Source organism: Mixophyes fleayi, chromosome 2 (assembly GCF_038048845.1).
Source record: "Mixophyes fleayi isolate aMixFle1 chromosome 2, aMixFle1.hap1, whole genome shotgun sequence".
Taxonomy (NCBI): domain Eukaryota; kingdom Metazoa; phylum Chordata; class Amphibia; order Anura; family Limnodynastidae; genus Mixophyes; species Mixophyes fleayi.
The window spans coordinates 42,534,938-42,553,889 of record NC_134403.1 but is presented as its reverse complement, the minus strand read 5'-3'; the positions used below and the strand labels follow the sequence as shown (position 1 = coordinate 42,553,889).

Below are 18,952 nucleotides of genomic sequence, written 5' to 3'. Positions count from 1 at the left end.
AATCTTGAAACTCAACGTAAAGCATCCTGTAACCCAGAAATCTTTGGAAGGTTTGAGTAGTATTAAACCTCATCATCTGAGAATGTGCAGAATTTAGGCTGAAATGACTTCGCCAAATCTTCTATGACAAGGGGGACAAAGCCGATAATTCCTCGCAAGATCTAAAAACTAACTGTAACCTCCATTCTATCAAAGACTCCACTGATCACTTTGCTTGCTACCCTAAGACTAAGAAACTAGTTTTAAAGTTCTTATATGAAATTATACACTCCCAACACTCTTGAGTCCCCCCCTCTTATTAAAAGAACTTGTCCAAACCTTTTTATCTACAGTTAATCTCTCATAAATATCTTCCCAATTGTTTCAAAGCCTAGGTGCTGATATCACTGTAAAGGAAATAACACAGGTTATTAAAGGCCAGAAATTCTGTGAATATCCCCAGCCCGGGTGGCTTCTCTGTAGCCCATTACAAGAAATTCCCTGATACCCTGGTCCCCCACCTCCGCTCTTTCTTTCCTCAGTGCTACTCTCCAGGGCAAACCATTCCCAAATTCTATGCTGGAAGCACAGATAATAGTTATTCACAAAGAAGGTAAAGACATTTACCTTAATGTTAACTAGAGGCCCATCTCCCTCTTGAATAGCAAAATAAAAATGTATGCCAAAATCCTACCCAATCTCTTAAACCAAGCTCTTTGGGTGTTGATCCCCTGTGACCAAGTGGGATTTACCCCAGGAGCTCAGGTGCGAGATAAAACATGAAGAGCTGCAGACTTCATCCAGATAATCAATTCCCCAAAAGAACCTCCCTGTCATTCTCTCCTTAGACATGGAGAAAGACGTCTACAGAATCTCTTCCCAATTTATGAATCACACTCCACATAAATTTGGCCTAAGCAAAATTTCTAAAAGTTTTTCAAGCGCTATATACTTCCCCTGCTGCCAAAATAATGGTCAATGGAACCCCCTTCAGAAATGTCCACATTCAAAGCAGTATTCGGCTAGGTTGCTCCCTTTACCTTTTTGTCCTCTTCGGTGGTCCAGGTCAGATCTTCTGGAAGTTTGCATAGAGTGGAGATTGAGGACTTGGAATATAAAATAAATAGATGCATATGGCTACACATTCAACACTATATTCACGTTTTAATCCATGCGCTTACCCATACAAATGGGCTCAATAGCACAAAAATGGCACATTATGTTACAAAATGGCATTTGTAGTCACTTGTACAAAGCTTGATCTACTCATTTGATATATTGCAGCTGGGGACAGATTATTACATGTGCTACTTCAATTTGTGCGTTTGTGTGACCTCAAAGCTATTGGATATTCCTTTGTTAGAGCTATAAGTTTCATTAATGTCACAAGCACCGATATACTATGGCCCTTACCATAATCAGGCTATAGAGCTTATTATTCTAGTATGATGTTCATTCAGTTTCCGCTGCCTATAAAGTATATGTGGCAAAACACAAAGCTTAATATATTGTGTATATACTTGTATCTAGTAACAGGTACAGTAAATGAAAAATTTGTTTTTGTTTTTTCTTTAAAAGGTCGTCTCAAAGTGAACATGGCAAACATTTATTTCAAACAGAGAAACTACTCCAAAGCAATAAAATTTTATCGTATGGCCCTGGATCAAATCCCAGGTGCCCACAAGGAGATGAGGTGAGTTATAGAGGAGGATTGGTAGCACTTGTGTTGGCAGCCTTAGGATTTCTAATGTTATTCATTGTTAAACGTCTCCCATCATGCTTAGCAAGTAAACAGTTGAACACCATGCGGGATGTCATTACACAACATGTGGAGTATTGGAACATGTGCTGTAGCTGTGTCTTACAGAGAGGGCACACCACCATAATATGTGTTATATTTATAAAGGTGGCAATTGAGTGCTGAGAAATGTACAGCAAGGTGAAGTGCTCCTTTGCCCATGCACAGAGGAAGCCATTTTGTAACCAGGAGCCAGTGACCTCACGTTATGAGGGACTACACTATTAGCAGGAGCGTGGTGAAGTGGATGGTGGCTTATCATATATTTGTGTGTAATAGAGACTTCTATATATTATATACAAATAGAAACCAGTTGTACTCAGTCTTTTTATACTGACTGGAATTATGGTGCGACTTCAGTGTTCTCCTCAGCACCTATTTCCCTTGTGCTCCACCCAGCTGGTTTTTCTTGCCACCCGGCTCTTGGAGCCCAATACAGTCCTATTATAATAGAATAAACCATTGTTTCTCCTATTGGAACAGGCACTATGTGAGCACTTCAGCCAGCAGTGTGTGTTAGACCACTGACCACCAGTCTGACCAGTCCTGGCAGGTGTGGGAAATAACCTCCATCATTTTTCATTATTTTTGCAAAGTATTACACTGCCCCCACCCGGCTACTTCTTAATGCCACCCGACTGGGAACATTTTCTGTGGAGAGCACTAGTCTTTTCTAGATAACCCCTCCCTTTGTAGCCCCTGCTGTGCCTGGATTATACAGCTTCCATTTAGTGTTATACTCCTGGCGTTCCCATGTAACGTGTCTTTGACACCGTTTTGTTTAGGATCAAGATCATGCAGAATATCGGGGTGACATTTGTCAAGACTGGCCAGTACGCAGATGCTATCAACTCATTTGAGCACATCATGAATGAGTCTCCCAATCTGAAAGCCGGCTTAAATTTAATTCTATGTTATTTCGCTATTGGAGACAGAGACAAAATGAAAAAAGCTTTTCAAAAACTAATAGGCGTACCACTAGGAATTGACGATGAAGAGAAGTATATTTCACCCAGTGTAAGTATTTTCCTTCATCTTTCATCATGTGAAAAATATTTAATATTGGCATTTCCTGTTTTATTTATTTCTATGGAACTGACTGTTCCAGAAAATACCAATGTACTGTACAGTATAGGAATGGGGCAAGTCCTATAAAGCTGGGCACACACCTATACAATCTTACTTCAGGTGCAATTTCTGTAACGATTCCACCAACGATGAGCCTGCTGATTCATGTGCACACACCTACACAATGTACCTTCAGATCTGTGATCTTCATCTCTTATAACCATCAGCTGAAAAGACATTGTTCCATTGTTAATCCTGTTTTTTAGGAAGTTTAGAAAACCAAATCAACAGATGCGATGTATTTGGGTATGATAAAACACGATCGTAGGGGGCGTACACACTGTTGCACTATCTGACCAATAAGTCATGAATCATGTGATTTGCATGACAATTGCATAGGTGTGTACCCAGCTTAAGATTTCAGGATGAGTCAGTTGTATTGCGTTTATTTTATCTGTATTTATTTATTTACTTGTTTATTTGTTCTTTAGGATGATCCACACGCACATCTAGTGATAGAAGCTATTAAAAATGACAGTCTTCATCAAATGGAGCGTGAACGGTAACTAAACTGGATTAATTATTGATTTATGTTATTTTTTGGACAAAATCCTGGGGAAGCCATGGTTGGAGAAAACCTTAACTGCTATTAGTATGTGTACTTCTATAGAAGCAGTAACAATCGCACTGGGTCCAAAGTACTCCAGGGTCCTAGAACCCAGTATGATTTTTGGGCTTAGGGGTACTTGGTTCTTTTCTGATATTTGCACCCAGGGTAGCACCAAAGCGGCCTATATAGCAGTTATAGGAGTCTGTAGAGAACAGGAGCTCTGTGTGACATTACTGCACAACATTCCTGTATGTATTCAGAACCTGAAACTCTCCAATATCTACTAAACTGGCTGCACTGGTTCTTCCATATGTACCTGCTGATATGTTATTACAGACAGGTGTCTATTTATATGATTAATGTATTGTTTTAGTTTTATTACTGAGATGAAGGTACTGTGCGGCCCCTTTTGAAGATTAGAGGGCTACCCATGCAGCCCCTGCAGTGTGTCCAGTTGCCTTGACTAAGATTTTGCGTCTGAGCCCAGGAGGCCATTAATATTTGCCACTGACGTCTATAGTTCTATTACAATCTGTCACATTCGTTAGAGCAATGTTATAATCGAGCATTGTTATGTTGTTTTGCCCAAAATATTAAATTCTCTGTAGATACTTGGAAAATTTTAATTGTTTTTTTTTTCACATTGTAGATTTATATTTCAGTGACTAATGTAATGTCTGTATCCATTTTCTAACTCACAATTATCTTATCCTCCCCTCCAATAGAAAAGCACTGGCTGAAAAATATATTATGACCGCAGCAAAACTGATCGCACCTGTTATCGAAACCTCTTTTGATGTCGGCTATGACTGGTAAAATATGTGTTCTTGGATTTAAAAGGATGTTTATCATCTGTATATTACTCAAAGGCTCAAAGGCTCACCTGTTGTCCTCAGATCCACCTCCACTGGCTGACTTGTGATTAAACTACACTAAACTCCTATTTAAAAGACAGATAAAGCTACAATACAAATTGTGTTGTAAAAGTTACTAATCTGTACAACTAAATGAATGTATATGGTTAAGGTTTAACTGAGCTGACCATTATAACCCCTTATTTCCAGATGAGAACCTGCGATCTACATAGAAATTGTGATGCAGAGAGATGTTGCACAGGTGTCACATTAAAGTCTATGGGAGGTAGTGCACAGCTGGGTAACCTGGCACAAGGACAGAATGAGACCGATCTGTAGGCTCATTGCGCAGTGTTCTGGCATTGTTATATAATGTCATTTATCACAGAGGAACCAACAGACATACTGCTATATATATACTCTATATGGAGTCTGTTTAATAAAACTGGAGACAGTGGGGGGCAGGACATAATACTGACCCTCGGCACAGGGCTGGGGCTGTACCAGTTCCCACCGAAGGTGATAGAGTATGAAGCATAGTGGGTGCCAGCCTAGAAATGGAGACCCCATTCACATCCTCTGGTGCCGGTCCAGAGGCAGAACTATGAATGTCCTCAATTGGCCTCCATACTATGGGGGTGGATTGTAAGCTTGGGTAGTCTTTAACTCTCCGATGGAACTGAAAGTCCCAGCATGTAGTTTTACTAGAGTGGTAGATCCACATGTCGCCTAAACAGTGTGAGTAAAATGACAATAAAAAAATTATGTTAAAAAAACAAAACAAAACTTAAAATTGTCCCATTTACAAAAATATATATTTTTGACACCAACTTACCCTAGTTCGATGTGTGGTCTATCAAATCCCTCCTCTAATGCCTGCATCAGATGTAACATAAAAGTAAACAAAGTTTCATGGGGAAAAAAAACTACAAAAATCTTTTTGTATTCTTTCTTGATCTGACGCAGTCCAAGGGTATAAGTAAAAAAAAAAAAAGTTTAAAAATAGCACATACTTTTGCATGGCAGAGTGTGTTATGTGGACTGTCATGTGAGCTTTCATAGATAATAAGAGACTCTCTTCTGAGAACCTACCAGTGTGTACCAGGGCAGCACGTAAGTAAGAAGCTACAGAACAGAAGAATAAAGGCAGTAAACAAACAGGAGAGGGTGTGAAGAGGAAAGACCTCAAGACAAGTGGATTAAAGAAGAAAATGGTTGGACATGGACCCTTAGGAGGTGTCATAGATGTTTTTCTTCTCTGTTTTTATCCTAACAGCCATCGCTCCAGGGTGACTGTGAAGAGCCCCAGCACATTAGTAGAGGGAGCACCATACATTTTTGGCCTTTCACCTGTACTAAAACTACCCAATTCTGTGTAGCCCACTGGCTAGCCACTTTGGTTGGGGTAGAAATCCCATGTTGTCAGTCGCCAGTCATGGTGACCAGCTCTGGTTGGCTAGAACAGGGGCTGCTGTGTAATGGGCATGTAGTTTTGTAAACTCTGTGTGTGTTACACAGGGACCGTAAATAGTTGGTTGGCCTGATTCCACATCTTGGTGGGGTGCATCTTTCCTAAGCCACCCCACACTAGGAAGAGCTTCTGCACATTTCAGTGCTGTGGCTGGTTGTACAGTGGAATCATCCACTTTTGTTCCTCTGAATACCCCGAAGGCTGGCTCTACTGGTTGTGGGACCCCATCTTGTGAGTTACCTATAATGGTGCCAGTGACAGATGATTTGAGGGCCTTTTGCCCTTGTCCTTTTTGTTTCCCTAGCCTCCGCTGGTACTAGGGCATTTAGGATAAGCACTTGTGTTACCCTTGCTCTACTTTTTGTGGCTCTGTCTAGTAAAAACAATGAATCAAGCTCTGACCAGCCTGGCCAATTTTATTAGGGGACACACGATATTCCAGGACTCTACAAATTCATGGCAGCCAGCACAAGAGTACACCTGGGGCCTTGAAATCATTATGCTAGCCAAAATCAAATGCTGGTTGGCTACACAGAGTGTCTTGTGGCTTGGCTGATTTGATTAAGTATGGCCCAATGTACCACAATAGGGCTTGTGTAAGTTGTATAATTGCTACCTCTTGGAGCCTTAGTTACCACAGCAACCAATATGCATCAAATCCTCCTAGTTTCAGAGCTTTAGTTTGGTTTATGTCTTTCACACATTGGGCCTGATTCATTAAGGAAAGTAAGGCAAAAAAATGAGTACGTTTTCTCCTGGACAAAACCATGTTACAATGCAAGGGCTGCAAATGAGTTTATTACTTTGCACATAAGTTAAATACTGGCTGTTTTTTCATTTAGCACACAAACACTTGATAGCTTTATTTTTACACTGAATTTTAAAGTTGATCTAGGACATGCTCTACCCCAGCTATACACCTGTCCCCACATTTTAAATTTCCCTCTCCCTCCAATGCAACATGGTTTTGCCAAGGTGCAAAGTGACTCCTTTTTTTTTTTTCCTCCATTTATCATTACATAGGGAATATAGAGTCCAGCTTTTTAGTCCAGGGACTGATTGTTTAGGTAAAGTGTTGTGTCAATGTGAAAAGTTGCATTTCAAATAATATGGTTATATTTTTCATATAATTGTTCTGTGGAGAAAAAGCAGGAAGTAATTGAAAAACAATAGTTAAAAACACAGTTCCGTATAAAGTTGAAAACCAGCAAGTTGGGCCTCTAACGTTACGCACAAACTTAACCCCAATGATTTTTTGATTGCATAAAATTATATGACAAATGACGCAATGATGTCACTGATGACATCACATAGAACACTTCCACCATTATTGCATTACTGACGTCACACAACATCCCCTATGACTTCAGTAATCACTGTGATCAAACAGCTCTGCCTAATAACATCGTGCTGTCAAGGATATTATACATATAACTGGAGCGACTGGTTTACTGAACTATGTGTACTTACACTGGCACACCATGATGGTTATTTATTACATTTCTGGTTGTTATAGTTTAGTGCAGATCTGCATCTTTTGAGCAATGCTGGTAAATTACACTCTTCTTCCTAAACCCCAAATCTGCATAATTAGATGCTCAGGAATTGTACCACCAGGATTAGATACAAAACAGTTTTATGAAAAGTTTATCTGTACGTCGTTATTATACAGCCCTGATTTTCCCCAGAATAAGCTTCTTGACAAAAGTGTTATCCATGTAAAAAGGGCGAGGGTTATAATTATTAGCTATGGAGTTCCTGCAGCCCGTTTTTATGGCTGAGAAAATAGCATCCTTCTCTCTGTCAGTGACCCATATAGTTTCAAATAATGTAGGAAAGAGAGCTCAATAAATACAATTAATAATAATAATAATAATAATAATAATAATAATAATATTATTAAGTATATTCAGCAAATCTGAAGGTTTTGTAATTACTTTATTTATCATTTGCATCTTGTGGTCAATGTAATTTTGCAGTGATTGGCACCAGGCTGCCCTCCGGGCCCTGTTATGTGTTTTTTACAGCTTGTAATACTTGTTTAGAATGCCTGCTGATTTGTTATTATAGACAGATGTCATCTTCTTTGATTAAATGTATTGTTTTCACTTCTTACTGAGATTAAGGGTAATGGGCGGTTCTTTTGAAGCTTTTTTTTTTTAAATTATTTCAGGATGGCTATCACTGTTGTTCAGGATGTTTTATGATGTCAGCGATGGAACAGGGTTAAAATGTTCTATGTGAGGTCATTAGTGACCTCATTCATTTCATTTTGTGAATACTGTCATCAGAAAATGCTTTGGTGACTTTGCTTTTAAAGAACTTGTTTTATATATGGGACTGTACATGAAAACCCTGGTCAGTCACCTAGCATGAGATTGGGGATATATTTTGCACCTCTCCATTTCTTTACCTCAGAGAAACCGTTAGTTCCTAGTGAACCATTGTCTGCAGTACCATGAATATAAGTTCATCTCACAAAATGGCTGCCTCCAATGCTTTGTTGTCAGTCTGTCTCTGTGTGATGCTTTTAGGCAACATGTGTTCTGTATAACTTCATGGTTGTAGCTCACATTGTTATATCATTGGTGTGTTCAGACTTGATTTCTACTATTTTCCCTGATGTGGACATCTGTATTCCTCTAATAATTGTTGCTTTTGTTTGATGTACAAGCCTAACGTTCTATTTTATTTGACGTATGTTTCACTTGTAGGTGTGTGGAAGTTGTTAAAACTTCACCGTATGTGGAATTGGCAAATGACTTGGAGATCAATAAAGCAATTACTTACCTGAGACAGAAGAACTTTTCCCAGGTACCCGCTGCTACCAGCTTTTCATTTATAAAAAAGTTATGTTTTTTCCACTGTCCATTGTTTACTTTTTGATAATGTGCTTTCTTTTAGTTACTTTACTGTTTATAGATGAATTAGATTATTGACATAGCATCCAACCCCTGAGCCACAGGATAAAAACCTCTCTTATATACATTTTATCCTAGTGACATGCTCTGTATAGGGGAATTAACTGGAACATACTGTATGTTACAGAGAACAAGGGTTGAACAATGTAGGGACACTAAGGCTATTATCGTATTGTTACGTAGCCAAGAGATGCTTCACATAGGCTTCATTATTTTATATTCCCAACATGTACTATAAACTATACTTGAATACCAGATAAAATGTAATCCCATGGATCTGTGTGTTGTTTTGTGTGGATTGTCTTATTTCCTCCATCAGATCACATACTAGTAGGTTATTGGCTCCTGATTAATCAGCCCTAATCTTTGTTTGTCTGTGGAAGGGAATTTACATTTTAAGTTCAACTGGAACAGAGACTGATTAGCCTCAATTAAATTAAATACTAACTACCATAAACATATGTACAGTATATGAGTACTGTGCATTAGAAAAGTCAAATATAATATTTTGTAGCACTATCAAATCTTCCAGCACTATTAAATTCCACTATTTTAGACTTAGGACAAGGAGATTTTTTTTCGCTTTTTTTTAATGAGCAGCCCTGAAAACATACTGTAATATGTTGTGTTCCCTATAATCATACTGGCCTACTCTCCTCCTGTAATGTCCAGGAGACTCCCGAAAGAGCAGCCACGCTTAATGACGTGATTTGCATTATTAAGCCCCGCCCCCGCTGTACAGTGTCGTGAATCGCTACACCACACAAAATTATACCTGTAATGTAAATTAGAAGAATATGACCAGTCACAGAGGACCTATTAGCCTTTTATACAGATCATGGAACTAAAAGGTGAATACATGTATTATTTTGATCAATCCTGATGGGCAACAAATGTATACAAATATTAAGGTCACTTGTGTATTTGTAAATCATGTGAAATGTACTGTGGTATTCCCTTCTATAACAGTGTTGTGTTTCTTTTATCTTACAATTTGCTTTACCCTGTGAGTATGATGTGGTATGTACTGCACCTTTTCATCAGTAGCATATAGATTAGCAGTAGAGATGAGCAAGCCATTCTCGTGTTTAGGTTTTGTTTCCAAAATCATCCTCGTGTTGTGGTTTTGCAAAACCAGGCCGGTGTTTTGTTTTGTTTTTCACATAAAAATGAAAAATTTGATGAAATATATGCTAAAATAAATATCCCCACAAAATCATGTAATTTGAGCTGTTTTTGTACCTACATTAGTATAATTAGCATTATATCATACTTGCCTACTCTCCCAGAATGTCCGGGATACTCTCAGATTTCTAGTAGTTATCCCGGACTCCCTCCTGTGCATATCTCCCAATTTGGAGCTCTGTCCCACCTGGGGACACGTTTGTACCACAGGGGTATATTGGGGGAGGGAGATAGCAAATGGTCAGCTTAGTGCTATACAGCGCTAAGCAGCCTTCTAGGGGGCATGAACACCACCCCCCTTGAGATGTGGCTATGTACCCTGTTGCACTGCCGGAACTTGCATGTTGGGGGGTATAGAAGTGGGTGGGGAAGGGCTTGATGATGAGACTTATTGTAAATTGCATCAGCCTGGCACCGTCCCTTGCTGACTGATGCCACGGAGGGGAGATCTTGGAATCAAGTGAGGGGGCGGGCCCAGTATGGCTATTCACGTAGCCGCACCCCCCACACTAGGCACTAGGATCCCGGAGGGGAGTCCTAGAATATTGTCAAGTATGCATTATATACTTAAAATTATTTAAAATCCAAGTCATTGTCATTACAGTATATAAGGATAATGACATTATGCCCAAACACTAAATTAATGCAGAATGAAGTCCTATGTAGAGACGCACACTGAGATCCCCAGGATTGTATAACACAACAGATGCATTGTCACCTTTACACACAGGACCTGGGTATGGCAAACTATACAAACAATCAGCCCATCAAACACTATAATGATTGCAATAAAGACCTATAGAATAATATACACTCATAACACTTAAACCTCCTTCTAAGCTTGAAACACCCTCTGCTGCTGGGCGGATTTCCTCCGTATCTCTGGCCACCAATGACAACAGCTGTCTCCTGATAATCCGACCTTTACTATCCACTGATTGAGCAATGCAGCAGTTTTGAGTCAATCGAAAGCTCAACTCGGATACATAAAACTTGGATTTGTCAAATTAACCTGAATCCAAGCTGCTCATCTTTAATTAGCAGATTAACAGATGTATTGTTAGCAGTAGAAAAGCTACAAGTGTACCCATCATTATGTTTAAAAAAAATAAAAAAATCATAACATTATAAATGAGGCAAAATAAGGCACAACAATAATAAATAAACTGTGCCCATCCCTCTCTGAGTGTTATAATTTCTAATGCATAAATTGGCTGTGTGGGTTGTCCTATGTTCTGAAGCTCCTGTGACACTAATGTCAGGTGATCATTCAGAGCCAATGTGCTGAAAGTTGTCAGAAGTCCAAAACATTGATGATGTCACAGAAAGTGTTGATGTCACAGAATGTTTCTATCTGTACTTGGACTGTTCACAATCGTATTAATACTCAAGAATTTTCTTAGCTCCCCAAAGAAAGACCAACTTCATCCAGACATATAAAAGGTACATTTGGAAGGAATTATACAGCTGAAACACGCAGTAAATAAAACTAATATTTATATATTGTCTATTTAGGTATCTTAAATCTGTTTGCAGCTCTTTCCGGGAGACAATAGCATTCATTTGGAGATCCTCTTATTATCGAATAGGGGATATGATTTTCTTTAAAGTAATTTGTGGAAGTTCCACTTTAAAGGTTATTTTCAGTGAAATTTAATCATCAGATCTGGTATGCTCAAAATAAGGTTTTAATGGAAATCAAATATAGCCACGCAGTCTGCAGTTTGAATTTGAGTGTAATCCGGTAAAATCCTTCTATCTGCTGTCATACTCTGCGGCAGCCTATTGTAAGCAGTAATAATGTGTGGGAGACATGTTTATATTTTAAAACTTATGCACCCATTTCTTCATTTAGGCTGTAGAAACCTTAAAAATGTTTGAGAAAAAAGACAGCAGAGTAAAAAGTGCTGCAGCGACCAACCTATCATTCCTCTTCTTCCTGGTGAGTCTGTGTGTGTGTGTAATACGTACTGTTTTTATAGCCTGTAAAGTCCTGTGTTTATGCTGAGAGAGCCTCTGTAAGTCCTGCACTTGCCTCTGTGCTCATGGTACCCGGGTGTCCCGTGCTGAGCATCGTATGGGAGATTGCTTTACCTGAGCAGCTTCTTATCAGGATGATGGATGGGGACAAGGCTAGGAAATATCTAATAATCAAGTGCAGGTCTGCAAGTAGACGGCTACAGTGAGATTTTGTTATTATAATGATCTAGAAGGGGTGGAGATTAGCAGTGGTGTCCGTGATCACTGTAACGCCAAGAGCCTCCACCTTCCACTATGAGCTGCCCACCTCGGGCTTTTAATGGAGACAACCTATGAAGGTCACACTGATAGCTCAACACCTTCACCGCATGGATGGGCAGACACTGGTGTTCTGGGAGTGGGCCAGCAAGCTCTGGCTAAGTGCATGATACAGCCCACTGATAGGCCACCGCCTCGCCCTATGGGACAGTCTCTGCTGTGATAGGAGACAATATACACTCATCATAGCATTTCTTTACCACCTCTTCATTATTAATGTGCCACCTAAGGCAAGATGCTCTCCTTGCCACGTGGAACGCCAGGCTCTGGAGGTAGCACAAGCTTCATGGTATTCCCTGGTTTGCAAGGCATTGCAGAGTTTTATTTCTCACAGGGCCAAAGGCCCAAATTGTCACACTACTTTGTATGTGGCTCATCAGCTTCTTTACATAGTCATAGGACATTGTTAGTTAAACTGAGAGGTACAGTTGGGGAAAAAAAAAAAACAACAAAAGCGCATATTATTGATGGAGGAATCCTAACAAAGAAGGTGAAGCATCTGCATAGTTATGAAAACTACTTAATTGTTTAATTTAGACATATAGCTGCTTTCAGTGATAGTGATAAGTGTACTAAAAAACTGCAACATAATGTAAAAACAGCCCTAAGCTAACACAATAGTAACTAGTCAAACTTTCCAAATGTTAACATTCTCTGATTTTAAACATCGTTATCTGTATAACAGCATTGCATAACTTCAATGCTTAGAGGTGGTTTAAAAGTCCGAAAGGGAATAAAACAGTGACAATAATAAGTATACAAATATAGTTTAGTCATATACAGAACTATATTATAACATATTGAGGTAACCAATACAACCAGAAGAACACAAAATAATACAAGTAGTGGTTCACTGAGGGGAATGGAAAGCTGCTCTGTACACACTTTCTATACCAATAAAGAAACTCACAAACATATCACTAGTCCTATTAATGTGATCCTCTCAGAGGAGTCATACCATGGGCAATGCGGGCCGTGATTGACGTACTGGAGACTGCTTAACAAGTGGACAGTGGAAATGTATTGCAAGTAAAAATAAGGTATGAAGAACGCGCCTGGGTTTATGCTGTAAAAACAATGCCACAGTGTCCACGTTATCTGGTCAGTATCGTATGGTCACAGTACCACGGAAAATACATTATTTTATTAAGCTATCGCAACAGACACATTCCTGTCACTGTTATCAGCTAAAGTGGTTCAAATAGTAACCCAAAAATAAAAACCTACACAACAGAAGCCAAAGCACACACTATAGCAACAAATAATTGCATATGGCCATACAGCCATGTTAAATACAATCTTAAGGAGAATGAAATAAGCATCCAAAATCATGTGCAAATAAATGCTCGAACAAAAACAAAGATTCATTGAAAAAGTATGTAGTGAAAGTAATATAACAAATCACTTAAAACTATGGCAATATATGTAAGAAAAAATGATAGACATATTTGTTATTTAAGCCCCTGGAAGCCTCCTTGGAGGAGGAGCATAAGGTTCCAGTCGCCTGATTGGTTGCGGGTCCTGGTTAATAATCATACTTCATAAACTGGGGAGTGTACGTCTTGCAGTAAGGATGTGGCACGTCGTCGCTTTATGCCGTCAGTCTAATAAATGTCCTATGAATTTCCATACATGTTTTGAATTTATCCTGAGCTTTGCTACTGTAATCAATATCTAAAGAGGAAAATAACATGATCTGAGTGACAGGATAAGCAATGCTCAATATCAATCCGTGTTCTGGTATGTGGGTGTACAAATGTGGCAGCAGATGGTTATTGCACATCCAGCGTATTTGAAGCACTCCAGTTGTTGCAGAGTGCTGGTGCCAATCATTAACTCTCAACTATCTGCCCTCTAGCTGAGAAATGGGCGGGGGGGGGGGTAGAATGTGGTAGTGTGGGGTCAGTGGAAACCGTTCTCCAATGTCTTCATATGACATTTTCTATTTGATTACTAGTAGAGTATTTACTGGACATTATAACGCGTTGTGAGCTATCAGATCATATTTCTTCTGTCTGCATCATGGTTTATTGTTGCTGACTGAAATGTTATAAAATGTCTTTTTCATCCCGCTAGCCGTTGTTTTACCTTCCTTTCCTGCAGGAAAACGAGCACTCCCAGGCAGACTTGTATGCGGATTTAGCAGTGTCCTCTGATCGCTACAATCCGTCGGCTCTAACCAATAAAGGCAATGCCGTTTTCACAAACGGAGACTATGACAAAGCGGCTGAATATTATAAAGAAGCTTTGAGGAACGATTCATCCTGCACAGAGGCGCTGTATAACATTGGTGAGGAGACTTGGTCTCGGCTTACGATCCGGTCTGGCGTCTATGTGCTAGAACAGGTTTAGCAACATGCAGCTGTCCGACTGTTGTTGAAACTACAACTCCCAGCATATCCTGTCAACCACTTTATGTATTATTTATTGCATAGACTGTTTGGTAATCAGTGTGGCCTAAAGTGGAAGTCCATGCAATGTTGTAATGCCACCATTAGTACTGTCAGACTTTCCCCACTTCCTGGTAGTCATCCCCTAGTCCCATGGCAGATATGCTGGGACTTGTAGTTCCCTAACTGTTTGACAGCTGCAGCTTGCCTTCCTCTGAGCTAGAATCATGTGAGCCCTGAGTAAACACAGCATTTATAGAGGATACTGCATTTGAGCTGATGGCAAGATCTGAATGGATTATATGAATTCTATTTATTTCCCCAGGTTTGACGTACAAGAAATTAAATCGCCTGGAGGAGGCTCTGGATTGCTTCCTTAAACTCCATGCAATCCTCAGGAACAGCGCACAGGTTCTCAGTCAGATAGCAAACGTGTATCCTTCATACAAGAAAACCTGATGATCTTTTGTGACAGAGCATGTTCTAGTGTGTGCTAAAGAGACGGCTTCATCACAGTAGCAGGACTCTCGGAGCATCTCTGCAAGCGCCTGCACCCAGCTGAGATCGGTGGTAATCGTTTCTATGATTACCACTATTCCGACATGGAGAAGCCCTACAAAGAAAATCCGAAATTATGAAAAAGCGATTGGAAAATAAACAGACTTACCTTCAACCTGACGCTGGACATCTCCTAGGAAAGCACCATGCTGACAGCAAGTGATTCCGACTGAACAAGTGTTTGGCACTGCAGGCTGACGTCATTGCGACGTCTGTCAATAGAAATTTAAAGCGGCAATGTGGGGACCCCCAAGGTTAAGTATTTAAACACTTAACCCGACAATGGCGCTTTAAATTTCTATTAACAGACATCGCAATGACGTCAGCCTGCAGTGCCGAACACTTGTTCAGTCGGAATCACTTGCTGTCAGCATGGTGCTTTCATAGGAGATGTCCAGCGTCAGGTTGAAGGTAAGTCTGTTTATTTTCCAATCAGTTTTTCATAATTTCGGATTTTCTTTGTAGGGCTTCTCCATGTCTGAATACTGGTTATAGGTAAAGCTTACCCAACTCACTGAGATATCTGCTTTCACTTCTCCAGGCTCTTACTCTAGGAGTAACACCGGCTACAGGTGTCGGCAGTGGTCGGGTGCTCCTGTTTCTGCCGAGATCATAAGCAAAACTAATATTACTTTTTCTTTCCACTTTGGGGGACACTGCTACCTTGGGTATAGCGGGCGCATGTTGGAGTAGTGTTTAAATCCTTGAAAACTGTTTGAAACTGAAGCTCCTCCCAGTCTATACCCCTCTACCAGTGGTTACTCCATTTTTATCTTAAGTGGCCATGGAGTTAGGCGCTGCGTAATGTGCTGCTTATGGCAGCAAGAAAATCTCACTTATTTGATTTTTGTCTAATTGCACCTATGATACTTATAGCGGTGTTCTTGGGAAGGACACCGCTAAACACTGGAGCGCGCTCAGCCGCTGCTTGCGGCACCTCTTCTGCCGCCCCTCCGACTTGCAGTGATGGTTTCCCAGAGTGGTCACTTCTTAACTAATTCCACACCTGAGATAACCTCACTGGTTTTATGCAGGACACCTCTGCTTCAGTGCTGCTCGGAATGGCTGCTTCTCATTTTGCTTATACCCATCATGTGAGCACTGCCACTTATCCAGAAAATAATATAGTAAACAGCCATCTCCAGAGCAGAGTTTTTACCTGAAATTAGGTATCTGTTACTAACTAGGTTGTTTTTATGTTTATATTCAAGACAGACCATCCAACGTGACCACTTCTACCCGGCATAAAACACTCTTCTCCTGGCACAAAATGCTCTTCATTCACTATTTACCTGTTCTGTAATTACCTGTGCTGAATTCATTAATTGTTAAATAAAAACCCTGTTTTATTTGATTAATTCAGCCCAGCTCACTGCGATAAATGAAGTGGGATGCTCGGGTGCAGAACATTTTGTAGCGTGTGGAAGGGGTCATATTAGAGAGTCTGGTCAAGGTACAGTAATATGTTTCATTGGTTGCTGTGGGTTACTCCACCTATGTTAATAGCTAGCTTCCAGATAACAAGATATGTGCTGTTTCTCCTGGATGGCGGAGACACAGTATTTCATACTCACCTCCTTGCAGCACTAAGGGTTAACTGAGATATCAACTGTCCTGGCTCCCTGCCAAGGTTTGTTTTAGGAACTAAGTCCAGGGATAGGGAGGGAATGTGAACTATCCACACGATATATTATTGTAAATGGCTCTAGTAAGTGCTTTATTTCCACCATTTAGACAGCAGAAATATTACTACTTATTATAGTTGGTGAGTCGTCTTATAATTAATTAGGGGAATATATATATAGATAAAAGAAACGATTGCATGGCATTTCCTTTTCTGAGCAGAGTTAAGAGAAGAGATGAAGTTCATGTGGTATGTGCCTGGCTTAATGAGCGGCTTGTTTACTGACTTGGGGGTCTATGTTCAATTCACTTTGCATATAATGAGAAGGGTAATGATTTTATCATGGGGGAAAAAAATAGTTTATCAAAGAAATGTCAATGGGGCAACAGAGCGTTCCTCAGCTGCCCGGATGATACTGCCCTGGAGTAACAAGATTCACTTTGACTGCAAAAGAGCCAACACAAGAATGAGCATATTGCAGCCTAACAGCTCGACCTAGAAGCCACTTTAGGCTGTTACACGTGTGCTGGTCCTTGGGCTAATATCAAGGCCAAATCTCTATTTTTTTATATTATCTGCTCATATTCTACTTTTCCTTAACCAAAGGTAATTAGACATGAAATGCTTGAGGACCCTAATCAAGCAATCGAATGGCTCATGCAGCTTATAAGCATCGTTCCTACTGATTCACATGCACTTGCTAAACTCGGAGAGTTGTACGATACAGAGGGTGACAAGTCACAAGCATTCCAGTACTACAATGAGGTATTTGTTATATTTACTATTGCTGCAAGAAGGGAAGGCAACCAATGGAGTGTATTATGCCCCTCACCTCAGTGTATTAATTAGAGAATAAATTGTTGGGATGGTGAGGTTTGCGTTTCTGCAGATGGTACTAATACCTGCAATAGATTATTAGAGATATATAAAAGGATGATGTTCTGGAGTAATTTGTTGTAACTGCACTATAATGTTAGTCAATTGGGTATGGGGTGTTTAGGACAGTGCATGTAGTAGTGATTAGTGATTATATGCATCTCTAGTTAGGTAAAACCCAGGCCTCTCTTTGTATAGTCAGTATCAAATTAGAGAACATTCAGAGAAAGGCAACAGGGTCTAAACAATGTATTTTATATTGAAATACCTTTGTATGTACTGTATCATTTAACATATATGATAAAGCAGTGTATGCCTCAAGGCCTCTGCATTGTTCTAGAGAAGTGTATATTTCAGAATAAGACAAGTGACAGTACAGAAGATATCACACTGAGCTTTTAGCGGTTAAGCTTAAGTTAAGAGTAATATTCTATTCTACTATAAGGGGACAAGCATCCAGCTTAAAGTTATTTGTGTGAGTTAATTGTATCAAACAATAACTATATATATTCATAACACAAGTAATTGGGCGCACTCTCCTCTATCCCAGCTCATCTGCCTGTATGTTCCCTCTTTCCTCCCACTGCATCTCACTTCCTAATCCTTCTCTCTTCCATCCCACCTCATCTACCTGTCCATTACATCTCCTCAATCCCACCTCATCTCCCTGCCCATTACATCTCCTCCATCCCACCTCATCTCCCTGTCCATTACATCTCCTCCATCCCACCTCTTCTCCCTGTCCATTACATCTCCTCCATCCCACCTCTTCTCCCTGTCCATTATATCTCCTCCATCCCACCTCTTCTCCCTGTCCATTACATCTCCTTCATCCCACCTCTTCTCCCTGTCCATTACATCTCCTCCATCCCACCTCTTCTCCCTGCCCATTACATCTCCTCCATCCCACCTCTTCTCCCTGTCCATTACATCTCCTCCATCCCACCTCTTCTCCCTGTCCATTACATCTCCTCCATCCCACCTCTTCTCCCTGCCCATTACCTCTTCTCCATCCCACCTCATTTCCCTGCCCATTACATCTTCTCCATCCCACCTCATTTCCCTGCCCATTACATCTCCTCCATCCAACCTCATCTCCCTGCCCATTACATCTCCTCCATTCCACCTCATCTCCCTGTCCATTACATCTCCTCCATCCCACCTCATCTCCCTGTCCATTACATCTCCTCCATCCCACCTCATCTCCCTGTCCATTACATCTCCTCCATCCCACCTCATCTCCCTGTCCATTACATCTCCTCCATCCCACCTCATCTCCCTGTCCATTACATCTCCTCCATCCCACCTCATCTCCCTGTC

The 18,952-nt window shown here is 40.3% G+C and overlaps 2 protein-coding genes across 4 annotated transcripts in view; one reads left to right on the top strand and one right to left on the bottom strand.

Annotated features, from left to right (window-relative positions):
• Positions 1–18,952, bottom strand: part of LATS2 (large tumor suppressor kinase 2) — a 276,737-nt gene that overhangs the window by 16,205 nt on the left and 241,580 nt on the right. The window lies entirely within an intron of this gene.
• Positions 1–18,952, top strand: part of IFT88 (intraflagellar transport 88) — a 61,040-nt gene that overhangs the window by 25,111 nt on the left and 16,977 nt on the right. For all 3 annotated transcript variants that reach the window (XM_075198851.1, XM_075198852.1, XM_075198853.1), the window contains 9 exons: positions 1,558–1,672; positions 2,563–2,794; positions 3,337–3,407; positions 4,181–4,267; positions 8,495–8,594; positions 11,742–11,828; positions 14,288–14,474; positions 14,900–15,008; positions 17,371–17,521. In XM_075198851.1, coding sequence (XP_075054952.1) covers positions 1,558–1,672; positions 2,563–2,794; positions 3,337–3,407; positions 4,181–4,267; positions 8,495–8,594; positions 11,742–11,828; positions 14,288–14,474; positions 14,900–15,008; positions 17,371–17,521 — 1,139 coding nt within the window. The remainder of the gene's footprint in view (positions 1–1,557; positions 1,673–2,562; positions 2,795–3,336; positions 3,408–4,180; positions 4,268–8,494; positions 8,595–11,741; positions 11,829–14,287; positions 14,475–14,899; positions 15,009–17,370; positions 17,522–18,952) is intronic.